This window comes from Perognathus longimembris, chromosome 9 (assembly GCF_023159225.1).
Source record: "Perognathus longimembris pacificus isolate PPM17 chromosome 9, ASM2315922v1, whole genome shotgun sequence".
NCBI classification, from domain to species: domain Eukaryota; kingdom Metazoa; phylum Chordata; class Mammalia; order Rodentia; family Heteromyidae; genus Perognathus; species Perognathus longimembris.
In genome coordinates this window covers 14,292,861-14,313,835 of record NC_063169.1, presented here as the reverse complement: position 1 = coordinate 14,313,835, position 20,975 = coordinate 14,292,861, and the positions used below count along the sequence as shown (strand labels likewise).

At 34.5% G+C, this 20,975-nt stretch overlaps 1 protein-coding gene across 2 annotated transcripts in view; it reads left to right on the top strand.

Moving 5' to 3' along the window:
• Lin28b (lin-28 homolog B) overlaps positions 1-20,975 on the top strand; it is a 77,697-nt gene that overhangs the window by 38,238 nt on the left and 18,484 nt on the right. The window contains exons 3-4 of one of the 2 annotated variants that reach the window (XM_048354596.1): positions 4,361-4,545; positions 7,000-7,071. In XM_048354596.1, coding sequence (XP_048210553.1) covers positions 4,361-4,545; positions 7,000-7,071 — 257 coding nt within the window. The remainder of the gene's footprint in view (positions 1-4,360; positions 4,546-6,999; positions 7,072-20,975) is intronic. The other variant, XM_048354597.1, reaches the window with a different exon arrangement.

Genomic DNA, 20,975 nt, shown 5'->3' with positions numbered 1-20,975 from the left:
TGTGGTTAATTGGAGATAAGAATCTGTTGGACTTTCCTACTCAGGCGGGCTTTGAACCGTGATCTTCAGATCTCCCGAGTAGCTAGTATTACAGGTGTTACCAGTGCCCAGCAATAATTTCTTTCTTTCTTTCTTTCTTTTTTAAGAATTTATTTCTTATAGCAGAAGTAAGATCCAGACAATTTGACTTTGCATGAGCAACTCACTTACAGAGTTTGGTTCATGATTTTATGTATTTTTGAAAATAAGATTTCAAATAATCTTTGATTTCAATGACGCCAAACCTAGAATTGCATATATACAGCACATTCATTAGCCTTCATTACAAGATAATCCCAAAGGAGCAAAATATGATGGGAGATGTACACAGTTATTTGCATAGCAGAGCAATGCACTGTAAACTCTACATGAAAAAAAATCAAGTGAAAGATAAGAGTGTCTAGATTGGGGCAACTGAGAATGATGAATGAGGAATTTTTTGAATTACGTCTTGAAGATTTTCATAGGTTACTATGAGTAGGAGAGTGTGCCCAATAACCAGAATAATCTGGGTGGGATATAGAGGTGAGACGATCTTCATGGAAGTTCATGTAAGCCAGTATTACTAAAGGAGGGGTTGTTTGTTTAGAGTAGAGATATGGGTATGAATGATCTCACCTATAATCTAAGAGTGGTATTGCAGATTGCTGAGATAAAGACTAATAAACTCATTCAGAGAGAATGGGCAGCGATGAAAAGTGCTATGGATTTGAGAGACTTGATGTGGAAATATCAATGCAGAAATGAGTATCCTTATCCTGGTAGGAGATACTGGGGCTTGAAGTAGGTAGGGTAATGGCAATTCAGTGACATGAATGGTAGATGAAAAAAATTGTGAGTTAAGAATGCACAGGAGTCAATACGTAGTTTAGTTACAACTAAAGAGTGTCATCAGTATGACTAGAAAATTAAAGGACCCTTTAATAAAAATTCACAGTTGATTTTTGTGATCAAATATAATTAGATAATTCTTTACCTTTTAATAAATCTCTCACATTTTAGCTCTTTTGTATGTGATGCAAGCACTCTACCACTAGGCCATATTCCCAGCCCAGCTCTTTTGGTAAAATAGCAAAGAGAGATATTCTCTGGGAGTTCTTGCCTTTTTTGCTATACATTGTAATTTATATTATTTCTTGTTAGTTTTATATACCTAAATGGCCTTAGTAACATGTATGATGAAGTAAAAATATTCTAACAGAGTGTCATGAAGACTAGCCAAAATTTAGTAGTCTAAAAGAGCCAGAATTTTACTTCATATTTGGAAAAGCAGTTTACTTACAAATGATAGTTATCAAAAATCTTAATAATGGAAAATGAACTCAAAAGAAGGTGAATGTGCATTGTATTCTAGGAAATAATAGAAGACAAATAAGTGACAGAATTTTTGTTTTAGTAGTAAAATATGCAAATATTTGATATCTGTAATTAAAACTGCTGTTCTTTCATGCTTAACTGTTTCAACAGCTGAACTGTATGTTATGTGATTGAAAAGAAATAATCTGTGCTACCTTGAATGGGAAAGGAATGAAAGCAAGAGAACTCTGTAATTAGTGTATAGAAAGTAGGAGAGATGTTTCAAAATAGTTTTAAAAGCTTTTAAAATGATTTGTTATTTTAAAGCGTATAGGCACCTGTGAATCTTTTCCCCCACTACATACCATCAGACAGCAGAAAAGAAGCTGTCAAATTTCAGACTTCAGCATGAAAAATTTCATTATGTTCAGTGACTTGTGATAAAATAAAATGCATTTAATAATTGTTTATGCATTACTTTCACAATGAGTACTCTCCTTTTTCATTAAAATTTGAAATACTTTTTTATTTATTCCATGTAATTATTTTAATTACAATGTTAGCAATGTTCCTTTATTTGTTGGATATGCATTCTAAGATGTCCAACAGATACACGAAATCATGAATGATCTAGGAAAGGTACTGTAATACTAAGTTGTGTATATGCTGCGTTTTTTTTTCTTCTTAATAAATATAAAAATAATATTGTTTCCATTTTCACTAAGCACCTGTTATCCATAGTGGCTGTAATTTGAATTACCAAAGCAAAAACCCATGTGAATTTCCCGCCCTCCCCCTCCCCCCTTCCCCCTTTTTTGCAGTACTGGGCTTGAAATGAGCCTTGTATTTTTACCTGACAGGTTTTCCAGCACTTGAGCAGAGAAGCAAGACCTTTAATTATTTATTTTTCAAATATGATATCTTGTTAATGCCTGATCCAGGCATTACTCTTCCCATATAGCTAGGATGTCAGGTATACCACCAGGTCCAGCAATTTTAAGATAGCTTTGAAAACTTTTTGACTGGGTGGAAGATCTTAATTTCTTCTGCCTACTAAGAAGCTTGAATGTCAAACACTTGGCTAGATTTGGTCTTAGTGTTGCTTTTAGCAACCTCAGCATATGGTTTTCTTTTCTTATTAAGAACTTTTTGCCTTTCACTTAAAGAAAGCACTTGGAAGCTACTTTTTTGGTATGTGTGAATTGTTGGCATCACTATCTTGCCCTGTAAGGCCCTAGAGTACCACCTGTTGAACTGATAACCAGTAGGTTGTTGACTAATAATGGGCATTTAGTGGGATGAACAGATGATTCATGTTCTGAGTAGGTTGGCTACTGACTACATCATGCAGTCTGAAATATGTAAATTATTTCTGACCATTGTTGACCTCAGGTGACTGAAACAAAGTGAAACTGTGGGTTGGGTGTGGGGAATCACTGTATTTAGCTATTGTATTTGGCAGTTTTCTGTTTTGTAATAAAATAACAATAGCAAGCTTAATTTTATAAGCAAAGGAATTTATTTTTACTTGCCCCTCCCCAAGTTGAATTTCTGAATTGCCTCCTGGAATTCAGGAAAGGCTTTTACAAACCCTGTACACTAAACTGGATCTGTAAAATATACACTATAGGATTTAAGTATGTAAATTAATGATTTCAAAATTTGTTTTCGGTATGTTTTGAAGCAGTATATTCATCATGATAAGGAAATTAATATTGAAAAAAACAAAGTATTTGAAATCAAGGCTGTAATTTTATTTTTTAAATTTAATTTATTTATTAATTGAACACAAATTTTTTGACAAGGTGTTATGCAAAAAGGGTACAGTTACATAGTAGGGCAGTGTGTACATTTCTTGTGATATCTTACACCCTGTTTCTCTTTCCCTTCCCTAGGTCAGGTAGACATATATACAATACACAATGTATCAAGAACATATACAGTATCCACGTGGCCAAGCCCAAAGGCTGTAATTTTTTTTTTTTTTTTTTTTGGCCAGTCCTGGGCCTTGGACTCAGGGCCTGAGCACTGTCCCTGGCTTCCTTTTTGCTCAAGGCTAGCACTCTGCCACTTGAGCCACAGCGCCACTTCTGGCCATTTTCTGTATATGTGGTGCTGGGGAATCGAACCCAGGGCCTCATGTATACGAGGCAAGCTCTCTTGCCACTAGGCCATATCCCCAGCCCCAAAGTCTGTAATTTTTATTGAAAATATTTTTAGCAAAAAATCAACTGAGTTTCAAATGACAAAATACAACATTTTTTGTAAAAAGCTCAAAATGTGCAGTAAAGTAAATGTAGGAAATTTCCCCCACCTTCTCAAACAGAACTGGTGGAAATTATTTTGCCTGACTCATTGTCCTGTGCCATATACCATCTCTACAGAAATAAACCTGTTTCTTTTAACAACATTTTAAAATTGCATTATGGTGATACATCATTTGTCACGTTTATTATTTTACTCTTCCTCTGGCAGTATATATAGATCTAATATTAATATTAATGCCTTAATGATGTTATATCTTAGGACTATTATAATCTGTTTTATCTGTGAGATTTAATGAGCATTAGATGGTGGTAATTTTTTTTTAACCAGACTGCCTTTTTCCCATGAAAATAAAAAATATTTATTAATAGTGGATTCTTTATAATGAAATAACTAAGTTAAATAATATTTTTTGTCTTTTCTTTTCTTTTTTTTTTTTTTTTTTTTTGGTACTGGGGATCAAACCCCCAGGACGTTGCACTTGCTAGGCAAGCGCTTGCCATTGAGCTATATCCCAGCCCAAGTCAAAGAATTTGTACTTTAAATTTTTGTGTGACCAAATTGCTTTTTTAAAACATGGTAGTAGCTTATTCTCCCTATGTCAGCATTGACATCGTAAACATTAAATGTGTATTAGTTTCAGAGATAATTATTTTTTAATTCCTTTGCTATAGACAACAGATAACTTGCTTTGCAAATCTTTATAGGCATAATTTATAATCATCATCTCTCCTTCCTCTTGTTTCCCCACTTTTTACAGAGCAAACTTTTCATGGAAGGATTTAGAAGTTTGAAAGAAGGAGAACCAGTTGAATTCACATTTAAGAAATCTTCCAAAGGCCTTGAATCAATACGGGTAACGGGACCAGGTGGGAGCCCATGTTTAGGAAGTGAAAGAAGACCCAAAGGGAAGACACTACAAAAAAGAAAGCCAAAGGGAGACAGGTAATTATTTTACCTAGCTAATTTTTTAGTTTGTTGAATTTGGAAAAGGGTTTTTAATTTTTCTTGATAGTTTATGATAATAATGGTTTCTATACAGCTTAGGCAAAAGAAAAATTCCACCACCAAGTAGCTGAATAGAAAGCATATAGTCTGATACTTCAATTTGAGTTATCTACAAAATATACTAAACTCATTTAGCATAAATCACCAAACAGTCCCTTTACCATCCTTTTCCTATCCTGTTCTACGACCATAAATGAGGAGCTGAAGTTCCCAGCAGACACAGATATATATTCTAAGTTTGCTAGCATTTCACTTGTGTGAAAATACACTTTCCACTTTGTCTGCTTGTAAAAGGTAACTCACATATAGAAAATCTAAGCAGTATAATTAACTAAATCCTAACCATAGTTTTGAATCATAAAATATGTGCTATTTGAAACTTAGAACCTTTTTTCACTAAATAAATCACTATTTCATGCCAATAATTAGTGCCTATATAAATTCCCACTGTAAAAATATATATTACAACTTAATTTAGTGAACAAGCTATTTTAGTAGATATTTAGGTTATTTGTATTTTAAATTTATCAGTGATGACACTGTGTAAATTCTTACATGTACAATTTTTAAAGTTAATTTGATTCTGTCCTTAGCTAAATACTGTTGAAAATTCTAAACTCAACCAAATAGGTACTTTAAACATTTTTGATACTTATGTAGCAGTTGCTCTCTAGATAGAACAATTAGGGCCAAAATGCAACCCCTTCAAAAGTGAGAGAGCTCATTGAGTTTTATTTATTAACACTTCTCAGTTACATAGCTTAAGCGATGTAGATCATTATTTTTCTTCACATTTTTGAATACTCTAGGTTGAGTATATTTTTATTTTCGTTTTTTTCTTCGACAAATTGTACATTTCTGGTGTGCTAGCCTTTAATCTTTTATTGATGTTTACTATTTTATTATTGACATGTTTCTCTTTATACATGTGACTTTTCTCAATTTTGGGACAGATAATATTTCTACTTTTTATCTTGTGAAATTGATTTTAGATTTAGCAATAGTGGTTTTTTAAAATATAACTGAAGTTTTGAATTTTTATAGAAACTAGTCTGTGACTCTCCATGAATTCCATCTAGCTTTACAGTACTACAAAGATAAAAACATACTCTAAGGACCAGATATTGTAACACATGCCTATTATCTCAGCCCTTGGGAGGCTGTGGCAGAAGGATTGTACATTCAAGTCCAACCTGCTTTATAAGCAAGACTTTTTGTCAAAGTAAATGAGAACCACACTACAAGGGGCAGAGTGTGTAGCTCTCTGGTAGAGCACATGAGGCCCTGGATTCAATCCCTAGCACCCAGAAAAAAAATACATACACTCCATTTATCTATATTTTTATATCATTTTGGCTTTTTGAAAAAAAATCTCTTTACAATACAATTTATTTTTGACAAGAGGATCTACTTTTCTTTCAAGACTGCTAATAACCTCATTATCATTATAGCATTTGTTGTCTAGTCCCTACTTTCCCACTATTTGAAAAAGGCTCTGGTTTAAAAACAAAGTCCACTTTTATACACATTTTTAGGAGCTCATTTTGTATTAAAAAAATAAAGTCCATGAGTATGTGTGAAAGCTTAATGATGTCCCTATTGTTAAGTTGCTTTTCTGCTTCCAGAGAAATGGTGATGTTGATAATAATATTATCAATATAATAGTATATGCAAATACAAGGCAAAGTAAAATTTAAAAAATCTTTTATTTTCCTATCTTTTTAGATTCAGTATTTAGTAGAATACTTCTAGAATGTTTTATGTGTTTTTCTGGTTTGGAATCTGGAAGAGGGAGAATTTCTGGTGGAGGCTGAGAGTTGATGCATAAGATAGTAGGACATTCCTTTATGTGGAATTTTGTCAGCCATTATAAAAACTTTGATAATGGAGAAAATGGTCACTGAGAAACCTTAGGTTAGACAGCAACATAATCTGATCAACTTCCTTGTGTTTTTCATTATGACAAAAATACCTGAGAAAATCAATTTTTAAAGAAGGAAAGGTGCTCATTTTCAGAGGTTTCATTCCATGGTTTCTTACCTCCATTGTTGAGGGCCTGTGGTATGGTCGAACATCATGTCATAGAGCAAAGCTCTCACCTCATGGCTGCTAGGAAGTAGAGAGGTGGAGAAGAAAGGGCCAAAGCCTCCTGAAGTTTCCACTACCTCCCAATAGCTCACTAAGCTATAAATCAGTCAGTGGATTAATCCATTTTTAGATCCAAATCCTTACATTATTTAAAGTACCATAGTGTTAATTTGGAGAGGCAAGGATGCAAGGTGAAGATCATTAAGGAAAGCATTTCCATTGCTACAGGGAAGAGATGGTGGTGGTTTGGATTGGGGTGATAGATTTGGAAGTAGTGAGCGAAAATTCCCGTATGTTTTGAAGGTGGAGACGGCAGGATTTACTGATGGATCAGATGTGGACTGTGAGAGAAGAAGAGTCCAGGATGTCTCCAAGGTTTGTTTGGCCTGGGTAACAGGAAAGATGGACGGATCTTTTACCAAAATGGGGAAGACTGCAAAAGAAGCAGTAAACCAAAAGTATGGTTTGGGACATACTCTTTAAGTAGAGGTCCAAAATGAACATACAAGTGGAGATGTAGATTTGGCAGGTGATGCATGACATGGCGTTCTAAGGCTGCATATAAAAATTCAGCATTATTGAGCAAAAGATGGAATTAATAGCCATAGCACTAAATGTGATCACAATCAGAGCAAATATGCATAAAAAAGAAAAATGATTGAGCCCAGGGGCATTCCATCATAGAGAAGGCAGAACTGCAAAGGGCACCAAGGAGGAAAATAGGAAGAAATTCCAAAAGGATTTTGTTTTGGAAAACAAGAAAAGAAAGAATTTCAGGGAGAGGGTCAAAGGGCTCTTCAGTAGTGCTGATAGTAAAATGATCAAGGTAACTACTGACGTGACCCTCTTAGCAACATGGAATTTATTGGTAGAATATGTGGCTTGTGTGCAACAGAATCAGAGGAGAGGAATCAAGAGGAATCAATAGGAATCAAAAGTAGAAAGTAGACAATTTTGGAGTGAAATTTTCAATAGATGGGAAGAGAAATTGAAATTCTAGAATGTTTATGTGTTGGTTGGTAAAGGAAAGGATTTACCATGCACAAGAGAGGATCATTGCTAGAGTGATTTCTTGAAATGATTATGAAGACTGGAATTTAAAACACAAATGGGAGAGTCAGTTATAAGGATAGATGGAGCACTGTTCAAAACTTGGGCAAAGCACACCTTGGATATACATGGTTAGGTAGTCATAAAGCTGAGATTTATCATTATTAGCTTAATGAAATTTGAAGATAGATTCTGAAGAGAGAATGATAGTAGAAAGGAGGTTTAGGTCTTACCAAGAAACACGGTACACACTCTAGAGAAAGAATCTCAGGTTGTACCAAAGACCATTTTAGATTAGTATATTGTAATTTAAAATAGTCAGCTCTTTCTACATTGTTTACTTCATGGCTTGAACTGTAAAATAGACATTACAATGGATTTTTTCCAAGTTGTGATTTTCCTAGTTGACAATGGCAAAGTGAGAGAAGCAAGGATGCTGAGGATAAAGACAGCAATTATGATGATGATGATATGATATGAACTGAATATAAGTCAAGGCATTGAAACATTGTTAGGCTTATTTGGATAGGTTGCAGCAGAGTTAAAGAATTCTTGTAGTTGGGTAGTAGAAGGAATAATATGACAAAATAGAAGGTAGTGGTGGTCAGAGGTGAATAATTGTTGTTGTTTATTGCATATCTTACTGTAGTTAAGGTTTTGACACACTTCCTAGCTAATGATTTCCAACTTTAAAAGTTTAGAATGCCTGTAATCTTTGTCATTAGAGTTAGTAATCCGAGTTGCAACTTGGGTTGCTAATCCCAAGTGCTATGTGCCAGTTTTTGTATAACAGTATCAATGTGCAATAATATACTCAAACATGGAGACTCCTGAGTAGAAATTAAAACAACAAGAAAACAAAATTTGACAAGAGATGGGTCTTACTGTGATAATAGAGCAATGTTTTGCTCCATAAATGACTTAATTCCCTAACTTTACAGACTTTAGAGAGAGTTGATAACTTACTTGAATTCTTTGGAAGATATTAACTATGTCACACAGTTTTAGTGATGACAACAAAAGTTCAATTTAGATGTTATGATTTGTTACAGTAACTATGAAAAGTTACAAAATATCCTGGATTCTTATATTTCCATTGGCTTATTTTCCCCTGTATTTTCCTAAATGTTTTATCAATTTTATTGATATACAATTTTATTGTATTTAAAATCTGTATCTTACTGGAGTTCAAGAATTCAGCTCTTGGATTTCTTTTTAATGCTAGTTTTTCCTGATACCTTATGTAGTATTACTACTTCCTGTCATTTTATCCTTTACTATGTGTTGTGAAAATTGTTAGAATACAAGAAAGTAGGAAAAATATTGCGCTCGACACTCATATACACTGATGTCTGATAAATGTTTAGAAACAGTTTTGTGGAATAGTATATTATAAATGCCACAATATGTTATCTTTAGCATCTTAATAAAATTAATACAATAGCTTCTATAATCGCATCCTAGTAATACCTGCTGCATGTTAAAATTTGTTCTCTAAATCTTTCCTTCTTTTTCAAACCAGAATCCAGTTGAAGAACATGACTTTTATCTCCATTTTACATGTCTTAAGTCTCTTGTAACATTGAACATGACATGACATGAACTTGTTGAGGAGCCTAGCCTACTTGTCTTGAAGAATATGTCATGTCATTCCAGTGTATTTAAACTTGCTTCTCTTATTCCCACATTGCCTATAAATTAGAAGTACTGTGCTAAAATTTTTGAACTTGACTCTAACAAAATCCTTTCTATCTTACTTTCCATTTATGTCTAAGGGCTACAGGAGCTAGTCAACACCAAGATGAATCCAGCTCAGAGTGAGTTTGTCTACTAGTTTGTTTTGTAATTATGAGGTTTTTTTGCCTTTGGCAAGAGTATCTCAGAAGTGATGCTGTGTTCTCCCTGTGTCCTGTCAGGTGGCACACAGTTTTGAACTTTTCACATTCTTAATGATAATTAGCTTTGACTTCATAGCCAAGATAGCATAAACCAAGCTTTTCCACTTTACAATTCTTTTTACTTTTATAATTAGTATAAATTTTATGAGGAAGTACTTCAAGATTTTAACTATCTCATTCCTCATCATTTTATTTCTTAAAATTATATTAATCAGAACCATACCTCTTGTTTTCCTCAAAGGACTTTTCTATCTGTGTTGACTTTGAACCTCAATCCTCAGATCTCAGCCTCCTGAGTAGCTAGGATTACAGGCATGAGCCACCCACCCAGTGACTTACTTTGAGTTATTGGATTTTTTTAGTGCTCATATTTCCTAAATTTGGCTACCAGTGGCCCTTTAGCTAGTAGTAGCTAGTAGTCTAGCTTCGGTATCATTTAGTAGGTTCCTGGCATATTTTACTTATTGAAGTAAGATAATTTCATACTCATAGTTTCTAAAACATTTGAAATAATTATATTAGTACTGGGGATATAAATCAGTGGTAAAGCTGTTCCCTGGCATGTACCTCAAGGCCCTGGGCTCAGTCTCCAGTATGGATGATGATAGTGATGATGATGATGATGGTGGTGGTGATGATGGTAATGATGGTGATGGTGATGGTGATGATGGTGATACTGATTTGATTGCTAAAATACTAGAAAGGTAGAATTTCAGTTAACTCCTGTTAAAAAAAGAAACAAACACTGGTTTATTTGAGTACATTTTGTTTGGAATGTTCATTTTATTTTAAGCTATACACTATGGGTCCATTTGTTTTTGGAACACAGTTCTGTAAATTTTAGAAGGACTTTTTTTTTTTTTTTTTTTTTGGTCAGTCATGGGCCTGGTGCTGTCCCTAAGCTCTTCAGCTAAAGGCCAGCACTCTACCACTTGAGCCACAGCACCACTTCCAGTTCTGTAAATTTTAATGTGTACACATTCATGTAGTCACCACTGTAATCTGTATCAGAATTGTCCGTCGCTCTCATACGTATCCCTTGCCCATAATGCCTGACAACCAGAAGCTTGTTCCCTCTCATTGTAGTTGACTTAGTGTAAATCACATATGAATGGAGTCCTGTACTGTGTAGGCTTTTGAAATTAGATTTTCAGTCAGCATAAAACCTTTCAAATTAATGTAAAATGTCAAGTGTATCGGTAGTTTGTTTTTTTTTTAACTACTGAGTAGTATTCCATAAGGTGGATGTAACATTGTATGCCCATTAGTTGAAGGGTATTGTATGTATTTTCCAGCTGTGGTAGTTGGAACAGGATACAAAGAATTGCATCAGTTTGTGTGAACCTTAGTTTCCATTTTTGGAGTGGGATCATTGGCTATTATGGTCATTGGTGTATATTTAATTAAGAAACTGCCAAATTGTTTTCCAGGATGATTTGCTGTTTGTATTCTTACCAGCAGTACATTAATAGTTCCACCTGCTGTGTTTCTGGGCCGGTATTTCGTATTGTCATTGTTTTGTTTTTATGTTTTTATTTTTCATTGCAACCATTGTAATTGCCATGTAGTGATTGCCCAAATAACTACTGAGGTTGAACATTTGATGTCATCTTTATATTCTTTGGTTAAATGTCTGTGTCTTTACCCTTTCTAAAAAAACTTACTTGTTTGTATTGTTTGCTTGTTTTTTGCCAGTCCTGGGCCTTGAACTCAGGACCTGAGCACTGTCCCTGGCTTCTTTTGCTCAAGGCTAGCACTCAACCTCTTGAACCACAGTGCCACTTCCAGCTTTTTCTGTTCAGTTCCTGAGGAATCGAACCCAGGACTTCATGCATGCTAGGCAAGCACTCTACCACTAGACCACATTCCCAGCCTCTTGTTTGTATTCTTATTGTTGCACTTTTGAGAGTTTGTTTTTTTTAGTATATGTTGTGGATACAAGGCTTTTTGCTAGTTATGTGATTTGCAGATTTTTTTTTTTATGACTTACTTTATAACCTCTGACACATCTCTTCCAGAGCAGAATTTTTTTCTTTTCTTTATTTTTTGGTGATACTGGAGGTTGAACTCAGGGCTACGTGCTTCGCAGGCAGGCACTTTAACACTGGAACCCTGCCTCAGCCCTTTTTGCTTTGATTGCTTTTTGAGATAGGGTGACTTCTATTGAATGTGATGGTAACTCCTGAATTTCTTTTCTGGGCTGACCAGTAGCTGTAAGTTATCCTTCCTGAGTAACTCCTAACAATGTAAGCCACTGTGCTAGCTGAATGTTTTATATTTTGCTGAAGACAAATCTGTTTTTTATTTGATGTCATGTTGAAGAATTTGGGGGAGCATGGCCCAAGTGGCAGAGAGCCTGCTTAGTAAGTTCAAAGTTCTCAGATTAAATCTCAATACCACAAAACAAAAAAAAAGATTATTTGCTTACCATGTTTTCTGTAGTGCATTTTACATTTTGCATTTGTATCAATGATCCATCTACAGTTACTACTTTCTGTATGAGGATTGGGTCAAGATTTATTTTTGCTTATGAATAATTGTTTTAAAAAAAGAATTATTTTTCTGACTGTGTGTGAACGTGTGCTCCAGCCCTGGGGGCTTGAAATCAGAGCCTGGGCACTGTGACTTAGCGTTTTTGTTCAAAACCAGCACTCTACCACTTGAACCGCAGCCCCATTTTTAGCTTTTTTGGTGGTTAATTGGAAATAAGAGTCTCATGGACTTCTTACCCAGCCCGGTTTTGAACTGTAATCCTCAGATCTCAGCCTCCTGAATAAAGATTTTTAAGAAATGAAATTAATATGCTTAATATTTAGAATATGGTGTCATCACCCAGGAAGATTTGCTTATTTGTGATATTTCTGTATAAATTTACAATCATTTTGTGAAAATTTTTACTTTTGTAACAAGATGTAAGTTTGAAGGTTGCATCTTAATTATGAGTGCACTAATTTTTTTTTACAGAGAAAATGAAGCTTTTATTATTGTGTTAAAATTCTGTTTGTCTGGTATTAAAACATCAGAATTGGACAAAAAAAAGTTCTCTTGAATGATAGAGCCAAATTCAGAATATAGTAAATATTCATTCCATTTAACAAAAACTTAGAAATTTCAATTTAAATTTCTTTCAATTTCTAGGGTCTAGTTCCTTAGTAAACATATTTTTTCATTTCGTCTTCTACATTTAAAAGTTCTCTTAAAATTTCAAAAGAAATAATTTTAGATTTTTCAAAGTTTTTCTTATGTTCGCTTTCAAGAGGGTAAAGAGATTTAAAAGCCATATAAGAGCATTCTTTATAATAAAATGAATCTCGTTAACAAAAGATTAGGGAATCTTGGGTTTCTTATAAAACGATCATATATTTAGTACATTTTTTTTTTAAAGACACACAATGTACTAGGAGGATAAAGAAGTAACTTCTAATGGTGAAATTGTGGGAGAGGGTAGTCAAATGAATTATTTGCCTTTGGTTGATTTTATTGTATTTGTATGAAATAATCATCTCAGTTTATAACATGGAATTCAGTATTTATATAAAATATTGTTTATACTAGTAACTTTTGAAGGAATGTAGAGTGAGATCTGGTCTGGAATTGCTTATTCAGACTAAATTATTTTAATCCTTAGTAATTAGTGAGCAAAATAGGTAGAACTTATTTTAAGAGCATTTGACTTGCATGCTTATGTGATAGATATATGTATTGGGTGTATATATACAGCTTTGAAGTTTTGTTTTGTTTGTGATATCTCATTTTACCTCCTTTAAAATTCTCTTCCCTCTAAGGTAGTGACTACAGTCTTTGTTCTCTTTAATCTTCCATGTCTTTTGACTCAACCATATACTCCAACCACAAATTATTCACGATAACGAAAGTTTTCTTTTCAGTGATGTTGACTTGAGATTTTTTAAAAATTTTATTGTCAAGGTGATGTTGAGATTTCTTTTTAATAACTTAGGAAAGAATACAACGTTCTGCCTTCATTTCGCTCTATGTAATATTTAATTTGCATAATTGGATTAGCACATGAGTAAGCTCTTTAATTTTCTATACAAGTCAGAGTGGTAATGTATTTTTTTAAAGAAAGGTTAATAATGATTGGCATTACTACTTTTTTTTTCTTCTTTTTTTTTTCTCAAATTTTTATTATCAAACTGATGTACAGAGAGGTTACAGTTTCATACGTTGGGCATTGGATACATTTCTTGTACTGTTGGCATTACTACTTTTGATGTGTAAGTCTAAGATTCCTTTTATTTGACTGTATTCTAGACTCCTTATCCTTCAAATGATAATCTTTGTACTTAAAGATGATTGTTATTTGGTATTCCTGGTAGTCTAATGTTAAACTGGCACATTATAATGTGCCATCGTTTCTGGTCAGAAAAGGTAGGGTGAACATAAACAGAAACTAATTAAATACTTCATCTAGCTCATTAAATAATTTGTCTAGACCAGAAGAGATTTTTTTTTAAACAAAGCAGAGATGTTTGATAGTAAAGTTATTTTTACAAGGCCATAATTTTGTTAGTTCAAATTCTTTGAATTTTCAGCAAGGCTTGGGGAGTAAAAATGAATTTAGGGTAGGCTGACTGTGACTCACACCTGTAATCCTAGCTACTTAGGAAGCTGAGATCTGAGGATATCATGGTCCAAAGCCAGCCTGGGCAGGAAAGTCCTTGAGACTCTTGTCTCCAATTAACCATCAAAAAGCCAGAAGTGGAGCTGTATCACACATGGTAGAACTCTAGCCTTGAGCAAAATATTCAGGGACAGCTTCCAGGCTGGGAGTTCAGTTCACACACAAACACATACACATTTAAGCTTTCTTTATTGAAAGGTTAAATACTTTTTTTCACAGCATCCAGGCTGGGAGTTCAGTATACACACACACACACACACACACACACACACACACACACACACACAGCTTTCTTTATTGAAGGGCTATATACTTTGATTCTTACAGTGAAAGATACTGCATAGAATCCTCATTCACTCTTAGATCAAGTGAGCTTGGAATTAACTAGCAGTGGTCCTGTCCCTACCTCCCATGTCTGCAGCAGTATCATTTGTTTCATTTAGTATCTCAGTAGTATAATTTGAAGTTTTCTAGTTATTATATACTTGGAGAAATCTAGTGCTGCATGTTTTGAAATATCCATAATATACCTGAAAGTAATAAACCTATAATTAGGTTCATGGGGTTATTTTATTAAGGAATATCTGTTTTACTTTCAAGTGTTCAGTGATTTTATTTTCATGTATATTATAGGAACCTTTTTCCAAATGAAAAAATAAAATGCTATTGAAGTGCTAGAGATATTTGAAAAATGTAAATCAACAAATTCCAATAAATTACTGTTTCACCCTGATACTTGTATGATTAGATTTAGGAATTTGCTGTTTGGTAGGTTCCTATTGTGGCAGAAAAATCTCTCAGGCATGAATTGATAGTCCAGCTCCTTTGAGGTCTGTCTATTCTGACCTCTGACCCCTATTCTTACAAGGTCAAAGTCTGAGGGCAGGAGATTAAGGCAGTTTAAAGACTGGAATGGTAAATGGAATGGAAAAATTAGCCAGCACATTTTGGTTGCAAAACATCAAAGTCATCAAATAGTCTACTTATTTTAAACTTGGCTTATGGGTATAAGAAGCTAATTTTATTGTGTTTGTTACCAGAGAAAAATAATAACAATAATTCACTTTAAGGTTGTGTTTATATATGAACAGTATATTTATAAACTGTATGACATAAATTAAGTTCAGCAGAATATCAGGAAATATAAAAGTAGTTGGTTACAATATCAGTGTGTTTTAATCTGTTTGTAGTTTAGATGCTCAATTTATTTAAATTGAAAAAACATTTCTTAGTTTTTCCTATGAAGTATTTATCAAGTGTTGATTAAAATATATATACCCACACCACTTCATAATTTGAAGTGACTGAGGATTTAACTGTAATTACATACTATTTAAAAATTTTTAATAGGTGAAAAATAGAAAAAACAAATTGACCAGGTAGAAACAATTTGTCCCTTTATTCTTCTTTGCCATTTTTCTCTTTAAAAATTTTGTATCTTACCTGTTTCTTATGCCTTTATAATTAATTATATGCTATTCATTGTAACTCCAAAAATGCAGACTAGGAGGTGTTCTTTTTTAATTCCTTTGTGTGGGTCCCTTGTAGGAAATTCCCCACAATCCTTTATTTTACATTTGTTTGTATCCTGGACAGCTGTGAATTTGCATCTTCTGCTTCCTACTAATGACTAGCTGGGGTGGCTTTTGAATAAGTGAACTGTTGCATACAAGTTTTCATTCATCAATGTAGAGAGTTAGAAAATTAGTAAAACCAATAGAATAGCCAAGTGTCTTTAATTCTTCTGTGGTTTTTTTTATTCTATCTCCAGATTTCCTTATTATAGACCTAATTTTAGGATGGTTTTCCTAACCTTTTCTTCTTATGATTATTTAGCCAGAGATCTTTAATGAGGCAATTATAGTTGTTTCCTTCATTCACATTATCTTAGCAGATGCTCTCCCTGCTGTGACCTCTGTTCAGACCAGGCAGACAATGTGCCATTCTCATCACCCTCTGCCAGACATTGTGTGGGCTGGCTTCATTTTGGTATTGCATAGGTCTCCCAAGATGCCTGATGGGAACAGGCAGAAGCCAAGTGACAAAATAGCAGGATTTGAGGTTGATTTTTCTTTTTCATCCTAAGCATAATAATTAGTAAAATAATGCCTGGTGGGGACAGGGGGTGGGAGGTTCCAGTAGCAGCCTTAGAAACATTATAAACAGAAATTAAGGATTTTAAAAAGTAACATTATTTCATATTCTTCCTTTAGATACTAGTCCTGGTTAAAAAAATGAGATCAAATATTTATTTATTTATTTATTTATTTATTTATTTATTTATTGCCAGCGCTGGGCCTTGGAATCAGGACCTGAGCACTGTCCCTGGCTTCTTTTTGCTCAAGGCTAGCACTCTGCCACTTGAGCCACAGTGCCACTTCTGGCCATTTTCTATATATGTGGCACTGGGGAATCAAACCCTGGGCTTCATGTATACAAGGCAAGCACTCTTGCCACTAGGCTGTATTCCCAGCCCTCAAATATTTATTGTATGGTTTTAGTATAAAGGTCTAGTGAGAATTGGGTAAAGTCTTAAAACTTCAAGATTTTGTTTTCAAAAGGCCAGGTTTAGCCTCCAATACTAAGAATGCATGTTTTAATCAACATTATACGTTGTTTAAAGGATCACCTCTGAAGTTTAAATTTAAATTCTCTTGTATTCTATGTTCTGTCTATGATGTCCAGTTTGTTTCTGTGAAAACAGAATAAGGGATGATCAAGTTGAAGACTAATTAACAGAAAACTTCTGCATTCATGTAGCTAAATCCCTGCATTGCAATAGCAGTTCTGTGCTGCAGTTCAAGCAGGAAGATGGGCTTAGGGGCACAGCCATTAGGAAGGATGAGTCAAACTCTGTTCTGAGATGGTGGAACAGCCTACACAATGGATCTTCCATATTATATGACAATTTTAATTTTTTAAGTTTGGATAAACAGATTAAGAACGAAGATTTGCGCTGCTCATAAAGAGATATTATTTTTGTTGCTATTATATGATTACTTTGTGCTAAAATTTAAAGACTATAAATTAGCTTCCTGCATTTATCATTAAGAAGTAGAATTAAGTGAAGCAGCTCACCTTTTTTGTAAGCTCTAATGAATAAACAATAAAAGTACTATTTTAAATAAATGTATTTCATATAAGATCAGAAAATAATGATTAAGATAGGCATGATGGTGACACATGTCTTTTTTTCTTTTCTTTGTTCTTTTCAATGTTGGGGTCAGACCTATGGGTTCTTGCTTATCTAGGTAAGCAATCTACCGCTGAGCTGCATCCTCAGCCTAGTCACAGAACAAGTATTAATTTTTTTTAAATCATGGAAAGGATAAGGTGTTTTCTTTTGTTAAAACAAAGCCCAGAATAAAGCAAGGAAGAACTCAATAATTATGGTTTCTAAAATCTTCACGTTTGGTTTTAAAGTATGAATTGATAAAGAGCAAAATCAAATGTCTCCCATGCTTTGGGCTATTGAAAATGCTCAGAAAATGCTCAGAATTGAAATAAAATATCTTCCTATCAGATATTTAAGGTTTCTATATTTTTAATTTATAAAAATGTAATTTAATTGTATATACCCTTTGTATCTACCTTTCTTCTTTCACAACTGGAAATCTGAGTATAAATTTAAAACTTTTCCCAAAATCTTAAAGAAATACAATTGTATAACCACCTTATTAAAGTGAAAACAGGAGCTCATTTGCTAGAGCTAAATTTAGACCAATGATTTCTTTTCTTTTCTTTTTTTTTTTTTTTGCCAGTCCTGGGGCTTGGACTCCTGGCTTCTCTTTGCTCAAGGCTAGCACTCTGCCACTTGAGCCACAGCGCCACTTCTGGCCTTTTCTATATATGTGGTACTGAGGAATCGAACCTAGGGCTTCCCGTATATGAGACAAGCACTCTTGCACTAGGCCATATTCCCAGCCCCTAGGCCAGTAATTTCTTATACCCAGCCTGTACCCCACTACCCATTCTGCTCTGTCACTAATAAAAAGCTCCAGAGATAACAGTTCTTTTACAGGGTCATTGTATGGAGAATTGTTGACTCACTTTGCTACTTGGCTAAATCTATTCTTTGATTTCAGTATCTGGTTTTTTTTTTTTTTTTTTTTTTTTTTTTTTTGGCCAGTCCTGGGCCTTGGACTCAGGGCCTGAGCACTGTCCCTGGCTTCTTCCTGCTCAAGGCTAGCACTCTGCCACTTGAGCCACAGCGCCGCTTCTGGCCGTTTTCTGTATATGCGGTGCTGGGGAATCGAACCTAGGGCCTCGTGTATTCGAGGCAGGCACTCTTGCCACTAGGCTATATCCCCAGCCCAGTATCTGGGTTTTAGTTCCTTCAGTTTTAGTAGCCCACTGAGAGCCTGTGGGGTTCCTTATCATTACCCTGCAATAATACCAAAGCAATGAGAAGAAAATAAAAATTTTAAGAATTGGAAAGTACAAAGTACTTTGTAGACAATATGTTTTAATATTGGCGATTATCTGCAGATAAATAGAGTAAAAATAATTTCACAAAACTGCTGGTTATTATAAGTTTACCACACAAGTTGAGCCAGGAACAACTTAATATCAGGAATGTTAGAGACTACCCTATGCTTCCAAGACCTTACAAACAGAAACTATAAAAATTGTTCATTTGGGATCTGGGAGTACATGCATGAGATACCTGAGTTCACTCCCTGTCACCAAAGTAAAAGATTCATTTTGCGATTAGAGCAGAAACTCTCATGTACTGTATCTAGAAATAAATCTGGCAGAATGATGAAAGACTTAATGAAGAAAGTGGTGAACATGAAAATAGATGCAGTTGTAAGATTATTTTGGTCATAAATAACAAGATTCAGTCTTGTTTTCCTTTCTCTCCCCTTTTCCTTCCCCTCTTTTTCTTATCTCATCTTTTTCCTTTCCATCTCCCTTTCTGCTTCTCTTTTTTAATCCTTGCCCCTTTCTCTTCTCCTTCCCTTTTCACCTCCCCTTTCCTTCCCGTCCTTGCCTTGTCTTTCTTCTCTTTCAAATGAATTCAGGTCAAGTACTGTCTTATCTACCATGCATGTATGTATGTATGTACGTACGTACGTACGTGCATGCGTGTCTGTCAATCTGTCTATCATCTATCCATCTATCTAATCTGTCTTCCTAATCCAAACCCTCAAGACTCAATATTTGAAAAGCATACAGGACATTCCAAAAGGCCAGGGAAAAACTGGAAGTCATCTTTGGAGAGGTACTTTCAAACCATTGCCTCTGGCTACAGCCTCTATAGATTTGCAGAGGGCTATGACTGACTGCTGTTGGCCCCAGCACTAATAGTTGGGACCTGGTGGATGTGTGTCTGTCAACCATATCTGACCATGTGGATCCCACAAGAAAAATACCTTCTGATTTACTTTTTTTTTTTTTTCTGGCCCAGGGATTTGAATTCAGAGCCGAGGCACTGAGTGTTTTGGGCTCAAGGATTGTGCTCTACCATTTGATCCACAGCTTTACCTCTGGCTTTTTGGTGATTAATTGGAGATAATAGTCTCATAGTCTTTCCTGCTTAGGCTGGGTTTGAGCCTCATTCCTTAATTCTCAGCCTTCTCAATAGCTAGGATTACAGGCATAGCCACCCATGAGGGTGCTTCTGCTTTATCTTTCAAGTCTTGAACAAAATTTCCTCCTGGGAAATACAGATGTTAGCACTAATAAAAACAAAGCTAGAAAAATATAAGATAGAGGACAAAAGATACTTGAAATGTGGTCTTTGGAACAAGAGTAGCATCACATGGGATCTTTTTAGAAATGCACATTCTCAGACTTCATCACAGACTTGTTCTGAAGTGTGGATCTTTGTCACCAAATAGTGATGTGTGTGTGTGTGTGTGTGTGTTTTCCCAACAAACCTTGTAGGTAAATTGGATATACTCTAAAGTTTGAGAGCCACTAGCTCAAAAAGGAACAGTGAAAGTTATTGAGTCCGTAATTTATAATTCTAGAAATTGAAGTAGTTTCTGGCACATGTGGATTTAATTGCTCAATCTCATTGTCAGAAGGAATATAATTCCAGCAATTTCAACAAATGCCCAGGATTGATATAGCATAGAATGTGGTACTCCAATTTTCAAGACATGACTCATTAGTTCTTTGTTCTAGAAGAATTAAAAGTAGGATAGAGATGCTTTTCCAAAGTAAAATAAAATTATTATTATTATAAGACGAGATATAGAAAGTAGGTAGAAACAAGTGAAATCCATAAAACAGTGCTATTCAAAGTGTCCACTCTGCACATTGTTACCAGACAGGAATACATGCTGTGGCATATAATTCCTTCATTGAACCATTTACCTACAGAAAGTGTCACTTGTTCTAAGTATTCATTTTTTTCACATGTTTACAGATTTACTTTTGTTACCTATTTACATGTTTCTTCTTTACATGCTTCCTTTTTCTTTTCTGTAACCTATTTCAACTGTCAGTGCTCCTAAAGTGAATATTAAAATCTCTTTTCTTTTGGTGTTTCCTTCTTGTCTTCCTTTTTCCTATAAGATCTTTTTGATTGAATTCTTCCAGAATATTGATTGAGCTCTCAGCTTTTCCTCATGGTTTTATCTTTAGTTCAAGAGAGCCTCTTTTGACCAGTTTGTGGTAAAACTCTCTTCAGATGTCATTGGGAACCACATTTTCACAAGTGCATCTTTCTCAGGTTATTT